We start from the raw sequence: 13,289 nt of genomic DNA, 5'->3' as shown, positions 1-13,289 counted from the left end.
TTCCGCTACTTCTACTACTCCTGCTAGTTTTTGGGAAATAATGAAATAAGTAAAAAAAACTAAAATAATCTGTTTGTCACTATTGGGCCACTTTGACCTTTGGCACATTTTTTAGGGTTGATATCTCTGAAACACCATCCAATAATCCTTTCAAATTTGGCACAAACATTTAATGATTCGATTTTGATAGCCAAAGGTCAAAAGTCAAGGTCACGGTCGCCTCACAAAGTATGTTCATGTTTTTTTTACCCATTTAAAGCTTTTGAATTGTTACCGTATATTGAAATCATCTATGAAATGATAGATACTGAGATGCTTAACACATCCACATCCCACATTCCCAATCCCATATTATCCCAAGCTTTGCCATAACTCACCATCACAGGGAATAGTCGACTAAAGTAGTTTTCCCAGTTGTCTCGAGCAGCAATGACGATCCTTTTTTTCATGTTGTCATCCTGGATGGTGCTTATGGTCATTCCCACACTGAAATTTGCTACAAAACAAAATAGATGTGATCCACTGCACGTACACAGATATTTTGTGTGCCGCCTCTGACTAACTCAAGGCAAATAGTTTCGGTTAACTTGTAAAACCAACATTTTAATCAACATTTTAAAAACTGTATCCGACTCAATACTAATCTGTCAAAACTCCATAACTCTCACAGAGCAAGTCCTTCATCTTCCTCTTTTCCTCTCTGCTGATCCTCACACAACTGTCAGAGTATGTGTCCCTCATGATCTGTGCAAGTGCAAGGGAGATCATTAGTTTTGAATTGAATGGTACTGTAGAATAATTTCTTAGTAAACTGCACCAACCTGTTCACATAACAGGTTGAGAATGTACGGATGGTTGAACATCTCTCTAGGGTAAAACACCTGAAGACAAATACATAATAATAATGGTTAGAGAAGCAAGCTTTGATAGGAGTACAGTGTTCAAAAGCCATTAGGAGTAAAAAAGCATTATTTTTACAGGCAGATAAAAAGATGCCATAAATATTAATTTATGTATAATATAAAAGTCATAATAATAAGTAACCTCACACAGAATATATATTGTGATAACAAACAATTTTTCTTTGAAAAGGAGCAGAAAGGAAGAAAAATAATGTAAATGTTGGTATTATATATTTAGTTTTTTTAGTTTTTTTCTTGATATTTTGAATTGACAGGATTGTTATGGGTAAATGTAAGTCACATAGGAGCCTGTGTAAACTCCTCCAAAATCTCTCCTACACATTGAATGGACATGCACATCTAGCAAGCTGCTTGATTTGACTCTTGGTGGATTTGAAACGGAGACAACAAAAAAAGGAGTGGTAGTATACACAAGTTAAAAGAAAGAGCTAAGCAAATTTATTTAGGAAACTTTATGTACAGACCTGAGAGGCCAAACACCAGAAGGCAAATTTTCTGGATACTTCACTGTCCTATTTCTCCATACCCTTCAACCGTCTAGGATATTAACAACTTATTCTACCATAGGATCTTGGATACTTCATTTTCTAGGAAACATGTGTTTTTTGCTGTGTATTGATGCACTTTATGTGTTGTCCCAAGCCACTGCTTTGTGTGAAGACCATTCTCGAAGGTATAATTTATAATTACCCTGATTTTATAGTGGGACAATCAAACGTATAAAACATGACACTGACTCGATGTCACCTTTAAGGTTATGTGAGCAGGGACTCAAAATTAATAAATTAGCATTAATGAAGTTGTTCCTGGCTAAGCCTCTTGATGAATACTTGTCCAATATTTCATAGAGTTTTTGCACTTTATCTGTTTGGATATGTTGGATATGTCACTATGAGCAACGCCTTTGATAATAAACATCTGATCCTATTGCTAATATACAACACCTGATAAAGTCCTGAGTGTGATTGTGTATTTTTATTTCTTACTTCTTTTCGCATGAACAGTTTTCCCAGCATGTTGGAGTAAGAGAAGTAGACCCCTGCTGAAAATCGCTGAAACTCAGACTGAATGCTATCCTCTTCAGGCATCATGTCTTCAGGTAATAAACAATAAATGAAAAATTCTTCAGTTAGCTGGCAACATTTGACAGCTGAAACATAGTATCATACAGATTCAGATCTTAATCTCCTTGCAAACACAACGTCCAGAAAATATGATAAAAGCAATACTCACTGAGAGATGGGGCAGCCATGGATGGTGGGTCAGGGATGTCCTGCAAGGTGGATGTTGGATGTGGAGGAGCTGGTGGCAAGTCAGTTGGGATAGGTGGAGTCCGCTGCGAACGCTGTGAACCAAACAGGCTTTCCAGGGAGCGCTGCTTCTGCTTCATGTTGCTGGAGATGATGTGGGAACCCACCCCGGAAGGAGGCGAAGGTGGGGTTCTTGGAAGAGGCTTGACTGGCGGTGAAGGAGGCAGGCACTTTTTCTACACGCAGTAGGGCCAGAAAATATTATGTGCATTATCCAATAGACAGAGGCTTCAAAAACATTTAAACCCATTTACTTTTGTTACACTTTATTTTGTTGTAGACTTAACTATAAATGGATAAATCAAGCTTTTTCGCAATCTACACTCAATAACCTAATGACAAAGTAAAGTTCTTGGAATTTTTTTGCAAGTTTAATAAAAGTTAAAACTGAACTTATTTACAAAAGTATTCACAGCCTTTCCTGCTAAAATCATTAATAACATTTAAAACAACCAGGACTCCTGCTACAGTTGATTGTCCAGCAAAACTGTGTTAGGATCCCATTGGCATCATCCATTGCCACAATTATGTCCATTTTAATTAGGGGCCAGGCTGTTCTCTCAATGTTATTCTTCTTCTGAGGAAATCCACCTTCCCATGCATGAATAAAACAAACTCAGCATATAGGTCCAGTCCTATGTCAATAGTCCTTAACTGGCTTTACGGGTCAATCGTCCTGATGGTGGTGCTACAACAACCGTCTGAAGTTAAAAAAAATTAAAATTCATAGCAAATCAACTGTAAGTGCTAGAACTACTACAATAACTATAATAATGAACCTATATCCTCCTATAATTTTGGATAAATTGACACCAAATTTGCTGCACCGCATCATCAGACTGTCTTCCACAAACATTCTAACCAGATTTATCAAAAATTGAGGCGACAGTGCATCAACATTGTTTAGAGTAAAAAATTCTGGAAATTAACACTTAATAAATTCCCAATGTTCAGAAAAATTAATAACAACATTTTCATATCTTTGTAGATGTGACGTGAAAGATTTCTGAATTTTATCTCGATAACAGAATCTTTGAAAATATTTGGAAATGTATCATTATGTCACCCATTGCAGTCAATGGAAATACATCCTCTCTAAACATCAGTTTCTCAATCATGGAGCAATCAAACTTTGTGAAAATAAATCACAGACATCTCTATAGTGTCTAGATGAAGAACAATAAAATTGTATTTGTGGAGTTCAAGGCACTTTACATAGGTCAAGATCTTAATAATGATCAAAATTATATATGATAACTGTAACTATTTCAGTAGTGTAAGGGAAATATAACAGTTGACCATAATAATCATGTATTTCCCGTCTGTTTGATCATAATTGAATCTGTAGACAGTAACCTGGTTTTCTCTATGTTAATGTAACCTTTATCATGCTGTCTCCTTTACTATTGAATGTGTATTGACTTGATTACCATAGCCACTGTAACCGTAATTTCCTCTAGACAATGTATCTTTGATCCTGCCTTTCCTGCAGAAACTGAATGTTTTACTCGTCTGACTGTTCTTTGATTATGCTATGACTCCTGTAGTAACTCAATTTATTAGTCTGCTTCCTCTCTTTGATCATGTGTTTCCTGTAGCCACTAAATGCATATTGCCTTGATTGCCCTCCTGTAGCCATTGTGAAGTATTCATGTGACCGAAGGATCTCAACCTTTGACTGATTAACACACCACCTGGGAGTGGTTAGCCAATATATAAAGACAGTGAACTGTTTCCTATCTGATGTGCATATTACAGACTCAACCCTGTGGTATGTACCATGCTCTGAGCATTAAAGTGTGACAATACTGTAAGAGAGTTTTGAGTCTCGTTTCCTCGTTGGTAGTGAGGTTATTGTGGAAATTGCCACAACAGTAGCAATAGTCAGCAGCCATGCATACTGTCTTTAGTCAAAGTGTCAAGTTACATAATGAGTGAAGTGAAGTCACTTATGTCTATTTAAGAAAAATGCATCATGAAAAGCTAATTTTCCTCTTCCTCCTGTACTTCCTCAAAATGCCCGGCCCCAACCTTTTGCTGCTTATAGCAGCTTTTATTTCTGTTTGTACTTTCTAGACCTCACTGACCTGTTCTGGCATTGGTGAGCTGTTTTTGAGTTTGGCCAAAGCTTCCTCTTTGGGGTCACCCTTCTTTAGAAAATGCCGTGCACAGGGTCTGTGAAGAGAATAAAAACAGTATATTACCAACAATAAATAAAGAATTGTTTCATAGCCAGGAAACCAGATCAAACCGCAAGATCATATTTATTTGTTTGGAGCATGGGTTTGCACCTATGGGATATTAATATTGTAGATTATCTAAAATGGGGCATGTTTAATACGATAACTGATTTATATAGTGCTTAGTGATTTAAGTATAGTTAACAGAGGAATAACAACACACGCTCATCATCAATTTACTTTTACCTGAACAGAGAATGTCTTTGTTCTGTGCATGAGTATTTTGACATCTCTCATTGGAAATTACATCACTGTAAGAACACCCAAGATTTTACCTTATTGGTTTATAACAGAAGAGGCCTAAGTGAGAGAGTAGGTAGGTGATTTACAATGAGAGAGAGTAGGTAGGTGATCAGTATCTTTACAAACACAATGATTTAGAAACAACTACCCATCACACAAAACTTCCTATTCCTCCTTTGCCAACACCTACAGCTACTTCCAGAATTAGTGCCTTGACAGAATAGATATGATGTGCTTCCAGATACCTGAAATCTGTGATGGCCAAACTGCAGTTAAACCTTTCAAATTTTGATTTCAAAGTTTAAAAACATATTTTTAATGTCATGAATTGTGAGTATGTTTTCATCTCATATAAGCTTCAATCTTGCCAATGCAAGAACAGTGAGACAAGTTTCAGAGACATCCCAGGTTTTAACTGCAGAATAAAGTTAAATCCAATTCAGAAGTTATACTTCAAAGAGCTGCACATTTTGGATATAGGATAGTAGACATGATGAACATTTGGGAAGAGTGCACACAACAGATGAAACAGTGAAATTGACCTGACAGGCTCAAAGGGTTTGGGCTCTGGTAGGGCTCGGCTGTTGTAAAGTTTGATGATTTCTCTGATGTTGGATGTGGGTGTGAGCCGAGACTCTGTAGGCATTTCGATCGGAGGATCTGATTCCATAGAAGAAGGGACCAAGGGACACTTCACTGTACAGAAAAGACAAACAGAAATATATTTCAAGCTCTTCAGTGTTCCTGTTCTTTCCTTTATTTCTTCTACTATTACTTCTACTACTCCCACATACTTTGACCAATTTCAACCATTTAAATGTCATAACATTTAGTGCATTCAGAACACTTCTACTATTAATTTTTATGATACAATTGATACCTACTATTACGTTTTTTTTAAATATATTTCTCATCCAAAAGAATGAGGAAAATCTGCAACTCTTCAAAAACTTCATGTCTTTGAAATCTTTCTTCTTCTCTCACATTCTACATACATTATTCAAACTTTAAATGGGTCTGGATATTTCTAGCTTTGCAGATATTTATCTATTTTTTATATCTTGTATAGTTAATGAGTAATCACTGTTTAAAAAGTATGCTTTTTCTGATAGAAACATCTCCTGCTTTCTCTCCCACTGCTTTAACAGTGCAGACACTTTTTTGCTTACTCTCGCTTTTGCTTGCATTTTTCTACTGATATTTGTGTTTTTCTGACGTAAGACAGTAAAACCAGTGGCTTCTTGATAGGAAAAATAACTTGGATGAAAATTTTGTGAATAGAGAAGGCTTTTGCCATTTTTTCAGCTTCTCAGTGGTGTGAGTGTGGCCTACCAACAACACAAGCATGCACTGCAGTGATTCCACAGTCTTTACTTAGCCAAAGCTAATTGGCAGCAAGATGCCCGCCTTCTCTTCTTCAAATGTAGAGGTAAGTAGACCAGGTTGAAAGGACACTAAGTTACCATGAACTCAAAACAGTGGGCAGGAGCATACAGCTAATACACAGCTAACGTGCACCAACAAGACTGCCAACAAACGGGAGTGCTGTGTACTAGATACAAAATCTTCAAGTGGCAGTCCTCCCTGGAACTCTCTTAGTGAAAAACTGAACAGTATGAAATATCTGCAACATGGAAGGACCAGGGAGAACTGGATCAGAATCTATTGACCTACATAACTTATCACACTCACAGCCAAGAGTAAGAACTTTGAGTAATTTAGAAATGAAAAGGCTACAGAGAAAGTTAATAACTGGGCCTTAACATTTGACTGATATGAAATACATGAGAAGCATGTGCAGTAAAAGCACCAAAAAATTGTATTTCCCCAAAGATATGGCAGGAAGAAGCTAACATATTGTAGCTGCACATCCCACTGTAAAAGGCATCATACTGCATACTGGATCAAATAATGTCATAAAGCAACAATCTGAAATTCTGAATCAAGATTTTATTGATCTGTTGAGCACAGTCAGTTGAAGTGTTTATCAGTGGCCCTCTACCACCAGTAAGAAGAGGAGCTGAGACACTCTAGATCTTTGGCATTGAACATTTGGCTTTCAACTGCATGTATTGCCCCTTTAGTGCCCTTTAACTATTGCTAACTTCAACTTTTTCTGGGATCGCAGACATATTTTTAAGGCAGATGGACCCCTCAACAGAGCAGGAAAACTTTTTCCCCACAACCTATTTTTCTTCTCGCATCATCCATCAAGAAGGAAGTCAAAATAAAAAACCGCTGATACCCTGAAGGGGATCCACCTCATGCCCAGATATGAGCATTAATCATGGGGAACATCAGAGCAAAAGAACAAGAGGATGTGACACACCTCACATCAACAACTGCCTATGAAGATTCACCTTCATGTCTTAATTTCCCCACGGGGATGAATAAAGTAATCTATGTATCTATCTAATAAACCTTTCCCCCTCCTCCCAAATCTTGGAGTTCACTGACCACATGAAAAGGTGGTCACTGGTGGGACCCAACTTACCTCTCTACCCCATCTCCCCCACGACCCCCTCATCCACCTTCACCAGCTTTGACACAACTGCCACAGCCATGACACCCAACACCTCCCCCATGCCCCCAGCTGCATCAGAATCATCCTCTATCTCTCCACCCCTGGAACAACCACCACACACTGTGGTTACAGTACAGGATACAGTTTGACATGTTCTGGGTTCAGCCTGCAATACAAGGTTAGTTTCACTCAACAATACTTTATTTAATTTACAACTCATAATTATGTTGACATTATTCTGTTTAACTCTGCAATTCTATTTTTATTTAATTTTTCAGCTGCTTAGAGTGCACAACTTCTCTGTTCTGTTAAATGTGCAATTTGTGCAGCTAGCTTGCATCTTTCCCGGAATGGAGATAGCTGGCTTGACTATGGTTATATGTCAACATGTAATGTATTTTTAGATCTTTTACAGAAATGTAGAATGTACTGTATCTTCTCTACGTGACTGGGTGATGACAATCTCATGACACCTTTAGTCAACCTGTAAGACAGGAGTGCCCATACAATAGCTGTCATATGCAGTTATGCTATGGTAAGTGCATTTGATGAGCCAGGTGGATGGTAAATGGTTTTCTAGTCTTGAAGACCACTCAAAGCTTTATAGCACAGTTTTACATTCAACCATTCACACACACATTGGGCATCTATTAGCAGCACTTTTTTGTTCGATCCCCAGTCTGCATGTCGAAGTGTCCTTGGGCAAGATGCTTAACCCCGACTTGCCCCTCATAGAACTGCCGACCTTCAGGTTGGAGGACGACCGCTCTACCCCTCAGCCGCAGCCGCCCCGTTGACGTGTTGTGGCTAGGGTTGGTTACCGAGAACCTGTTCCAATATGGCACCGGTTCCAATACAACCAGTACCTCCCCGGACCGATATGCAACACAGATTTCGGTGCTTCATTTCAGTGCCTGAGCCAATTGAAGACTTCGTTCCTCCCGCCTCGTCACACTTTCACTCCTTCCTTCACGAGAAGGGGCGCCTCCCGTCGGGCCCCCGCATGAGTTGGGCGCAGCTACAGGTGGACAAAGTCTTGTCTCCGCACTGCCCACGTTACGTGTGCGTCAGGGCTTCCGTGCAGGTGTGGGAGGATCTCCTCGCGAGACCTCTCCCCGGCGCTGGCTGGCCCCCGCCGGGCGCATTTCCTCCATGGCGGTGCGCTGCGACCGGCTCTGGGTCGGATTGGAAAGGCTGGGGTAGGGAGGAACGAAGACCACGACGAGAAAGGTTTCACAATAGACGAAGGCGGGCCGAAGCCTGCCTGCGACAGCCCAGAGTCACGAATCAGAGTGTGTGTGTTTTGTATTTATTTTATTTATTTAAGTATAGTGTAAACTTTTGTTAACAGTTCATATATTATTCATAGTTTTAAGTTAAAAAGTGTTTTGTATTTATTTATATTTATAATCTACTTTAATCAGTTCATATATTTGGCAAAAAAAAATCCTTTCCTAAATGTCGTTTTGTGCACTTTTTAAAAAAAATTTAAAATATTAGTTCAGGCACCGTTTTATGGAGGACCATACATGACTTAAGTATAAATAAATAAATACAGAAATAAATAAATAAATGAATAAATAAAAAAGGAAATAAATTAATTAATACAGAAATAAATAAATAAATACGTTAATAACAGAAATGTCTAAATAAATCTCTTAAATATATTTGCACATTTATTTATTCCCTGATTTATATTTTTTCACGTTTTCAATCACCTTATGCTAATGAGAAAGGCGGGCCTAACCGCAGTCTCATGCAGGATTGGTCAACTGAGCTATACACACACACGCACACAGGCCCCGTGGCTCCGCCCCCCTCAGTACCACACACTCGCACAGAGACAGAAGCAGTGACTGAGACTTGAGCTCGTCACCGCGAAGCAGCTGCAGAGTGACTTAGTAAAACAGTGGAAACAGTAAAAACACCGAGTTTCTCTGGTCACATCTGCTCAGAGATCAGCTGCTTCATGGGCAGAGCAGAAGCTGCAGCTGATATGTACCGAGTTGGAGCTTCTGTTTCCTCCTCTCTGCTTTCTCCTTGTGCTCAGTAGAACACGAGACGTGACGCTCACAGTCAGGATTACTGACACCTTAATCATCCCAATAAAAAATAACCTGAACTAACCCTCTGAACTTGAACTAGTTTAATTTAAGTGTGAACTGGCTCAACACTGCAAACAGCTACTGGACACCAGTCAGCATTGAAAGGCTGGATAATTACACTCCTGTGACCAATCCTGCATGAGACTGCGGTTAGGCCCGCCTTTCTCATTAGCATAAGGTGATTGAAAACGTGAAAAATATAAATCAGGGAATAAATAAATGTGCAAATATATTTATAACATTTATTTAGACATTTCTGTTGTTATTAACGTATTTATGTATTTATTTCTGTATTAATTAATTTATTTCCCTTTTTATTTATTTATTTATTTCTGTATTTATTTATTTCTGTATTTATTTATTTCTGTATTTATTTATTTATACTTAAGTCATGTATGGTCCTCCATACCGTTTAGGCACCGGTATCGTTTTAAAAGTATCGGTTAACCACCGGTATTAAAAAAAAAAAAAAAAGATACCCATCCATAGTTGTGGCACATAGCTGGTGGTGGATCTACACACCGGAGAAGGAATTTTAGCTTGCTACATATTGCCGAATATTGCAACCAACCAAGTGGTTACCTCGTTACCAGTGGTGGAATGTAACGAAGTATTTTTACTTTGTTACTGTACTTGTACTGTAAATTTTAACGTATCTGTACTTTACTTAAGTAAAAACAATAGTGCATACTTTTAACTTTTACTCCGTTACATTTTGCAGCTATTATCTATACTTTTACTCCGCTACATTTCTACAATATGAGTCGTTACTCGTTACATTTCATGAACACAGTTTCGCCAAAATGTTGCTGTGACGGAGAAGCAGCTCCACTGACCGCCAGCGCTCCACACGCGCACACACAGTCACACACGCGCACACGCAGCCACACACACGCCAACAAACATGTCCACTCTTCCTGTTAAAGTTCGCAGTTGATCACTATCTAACCTTCAGCTACTCTGTTTAGCGCTGGGCCGACGGAGGGTCACTCGTCAGCTCCGCATCTGGGTGACACACACACACGCACGCACGCACGCACGCACACACACAGTCTTCTTTAGTTTTAACGCCGCCACTTTATTTATTGACTGTCCACCGGAGCAACTCTCTCATCACCTCTAGGTGCTCGTTCACTTCTGGTATTCACACACTTCTTGCGCAAGTTACCCAGGTGCACTACGTCACTCTCTGGGCCCGTTCCTTAAAGGGGCAGGCCATACCTGCAAATGTTGTTGCTCATAATTATTACTAGTAGTGACATCTGTAGAGGCATGAGTATTACCAGTAGCTATATCTGCATTCTTTATCAAAATGGCACAGCCTAGACATTGAGAGACAACCCATTGCGTGAGTACTTTTACTTTTAATACTTAAAGTAAATTTAAAAGTAAGTACTTTTTACTTTTACTTAAGTATACATTTTCCTGGGTACTTGCACTTTTACTTAAGTACTAAACTTCAGTACTTTCTCCACCACTGCTCGTTACCAGAACCAGTGGAAAATATGCCAGTGTTATATCACCTATCACTTGTTTTTTCCGCCATATACTTCTATGATGCCTCCTATGATTGCAGTCATCAAATTGTCAGGGATATTCTGTCAGATTGATTCAGTTCTTTATTTTGTGACTCTGCAACCCACAGGTGACATAGCATTAATAGTGTCTTAATTGCCCTGCTGACACTGCTAAAAATACCAAACTTTCCTTTCTGTATCTCTGAAAGCAGGAACTCAATCTCGAAACTCAGATTGTTCCTCTTTTACTCCTTGATGTCCTTTTCGTTAATGAACACTTCCTGAAATACAGGGCAGGAAGCGAAGCCATATAATAGGGCTAATTTGCTATTGTCATGCACGTTTACTAATATACGTACAGGTAGTATTCATCATATTCGCAAAGGTCATTAGGACCTTTGTCCGAAGTTAGAATTTGCTGAATCTGACGTGTCATGTTCTAATAAACTCACATGGACACATGTAAGAGACATTTGGGAAAAAAATACAAAAATGTTCTTGCATGAGGCCCATTGTTATTTACCATCAGGCTTAGGTGCTGTAGGTGGGGGTGATGGACGATCTAATGGCAAGGGAGGTGGCTGCTGTGTAACTGGGCTGGAGACGACCAGATGAGGCTTTGGGGTTTTTAATTCCTCTTGGGACTGAGTGCCTTCAGAACAGTGGGGGAGAGAGATGATGAAGAATGAAAATTGGAAAAGTGTTAAGTATAACATTTAAGAACACCTTATTTAGCTTTGAGACATTGAGACAGTCAATTAGAAATCTTAGCAGCATCTGCCTCCTGTGTAATTTAACGAATAATATTAATCTTCTGACTTACTAACACCGTATGCTTTCAATGAGAAAACTGTGTATTCAAATGTTTTACTTTGTCAGCTCCACTCACCAATCTTTTGGAAGTATTGTCTCTTGTGTGTAAAGGACGGCAGGTTATCTGGAACCGTTGACTCCACTTTTATCTGTGGCTGTGGTACAAATAGATACACACGTAAACACACTCAGTAACATCACATTTTCACATTAAGGGAATACCAGCATAAGGTTGCATTATTTCAAATAAACCACATGTTCTGAGCTAAACTAACAATGAATATATCATGCTAACATCCTTTCATCTTTGGGTTGTGGCAGTAGAAGGATGATCAAGATATCCCCCTCCCCACCCACATTTTCAGGCTTCTCCTAATGAGGTGTTAGCGACTAGATGGGATATGTCCTACAGCAAGCTTGGGTCTGCCAGACCATGCAAACCATCCCAGTAAGCACTGTAGGTCACTATCTGATGAAACCACCAGAACAACATTGCAATGGGGGCCCTGAACATGGCAATTTGGAATCCCATGTCCCCAGCCTCCATGGAGATGCAGGATAAATTCTTAAAGAGGGGAGTTTAAGACCTCGCAGACAGTGGTCCCTACCAGAAGTTCCCTGTTCACCCACACTAGTTATTTGGTTTCTACCCAGTCTGCCCAGCAGCCTTCTGAGCACAGCGATTTGATCCACCTCATCACCAAGTAGTGTTCAGTTGATAGCTCCTTTCCTCTCTTCACAAATTAATCCAAGACAAGACATACAGCTGCAGATCTGATATTACGACCACAAAATTGATTGTTGATCACCGGTTTAAGGTTTTTTGGTACACTTATGAACCACCTTATTTTTAAAGACACCCAATATGTATGGTCAATCAATCCATGGAGGCTTCTGTAATTCAGAAGGTAGAGCAGGATTTCTACTAATCAGAAAGCCCCCCTGCCCCCATTCAGCTTCTTAAGGCTCCTTTATGCTTGTCTGTTTTTTCGGATACGGACAGATAGGACAGCCCTATCCGCCGTGGAACTCCCTCTCCGAGTGCCTCGGAGAGCTTTTCGTGCACCTCTGATTTTTCTAACTGTCCGTGTTTATTTCGGAGACCCCACGGACAGCCCTAGGCTGTGATTGGTCCGCGAACGACATAATTTCCGGATTTCACATTTCCAGACCTCAAACTTCCTGCTTCACAATAAACACAAACACAACTACGATTCTATGATTAATGTGACGTGTGTGTTAAGTAGGGGTGCAACGATTAGTCGACGTTGTCGACAAAAATCGATGACCAAAATAGTCGCCGACGAATTTACTCGTCGATGAATCGTTGGTGACGTCATAGCGCGTGTTTCTCGTGCCGCGCAGCGGAACTTAATGTTGTTTTACCGGAGGTGCTGATGAAAGCAGCTGAGGAGTGAGCCATCTCGCTCCCTTCCTATCTCTGTCGCGCATGTGCAATAGCGACAAAACATGGACCAATGTCGGCGTCCGCTGCCGCGCGCAGTCGCACACCAGGAAGTAAAAAGTTCGGGAGAACTTCACTCTTAACATAGCCCGAGAAAAACTACCTGCAGTATCTGTACAGCGGACCTGCTCTCCATGGAAGCAGGACAC

General features: G+C 39.7%; 1 protein-coding gene across 1 annotated transcript in view; it reads right to left on the bottom strand.

Moving 5' to 3' along the window:
* The window catches only part of myo15b (myosin XVB), a 109,662-nt gene that overhangs the window by 25,852 nt on the left and 70,521 nt on the right, over positions 1-13,289 (bottom strand). Inside the window, 9 exon segments of the mRNA XM_061094468.1 lie at positions 378-496; positions 669-744; positions 822-881; positions 1,910-2,016; positions 2,157-2,376; positions 4,321-4,408; positions 5,259-5,376; positions 11,386-11,514; positions 11,752-11,830. Coding sequence (XP_060950451.1) covers positions 378-496; positions 669-744; positions 822-881; positions 1,910-2,016; positions 2,157-2,376; positions 4,321-4,408; positions 5,259-5,376; positions 11,386-11,514; positions 11,752-11,830 — 996 coding nt within the window.

Source organism: Limanda limanda, chromosome 21 (assembly GCF_963576545.1).
Source record: "Limanda limanda chromosome 21, fLimLim1.1, whole genome shotgun sequence".
Lineage (NCBI taxonomy): Eukaryota > Metazoa > Chordata > Actinopteri > Pleuronectiformes > Pleuronectidae > Limanda > Limanda limanda.
The sequence above is the reverse complement of the archived record's forward strand: the minus strand, read 5'-3'. Positions and strand labels throughout refer to the sequence as shown.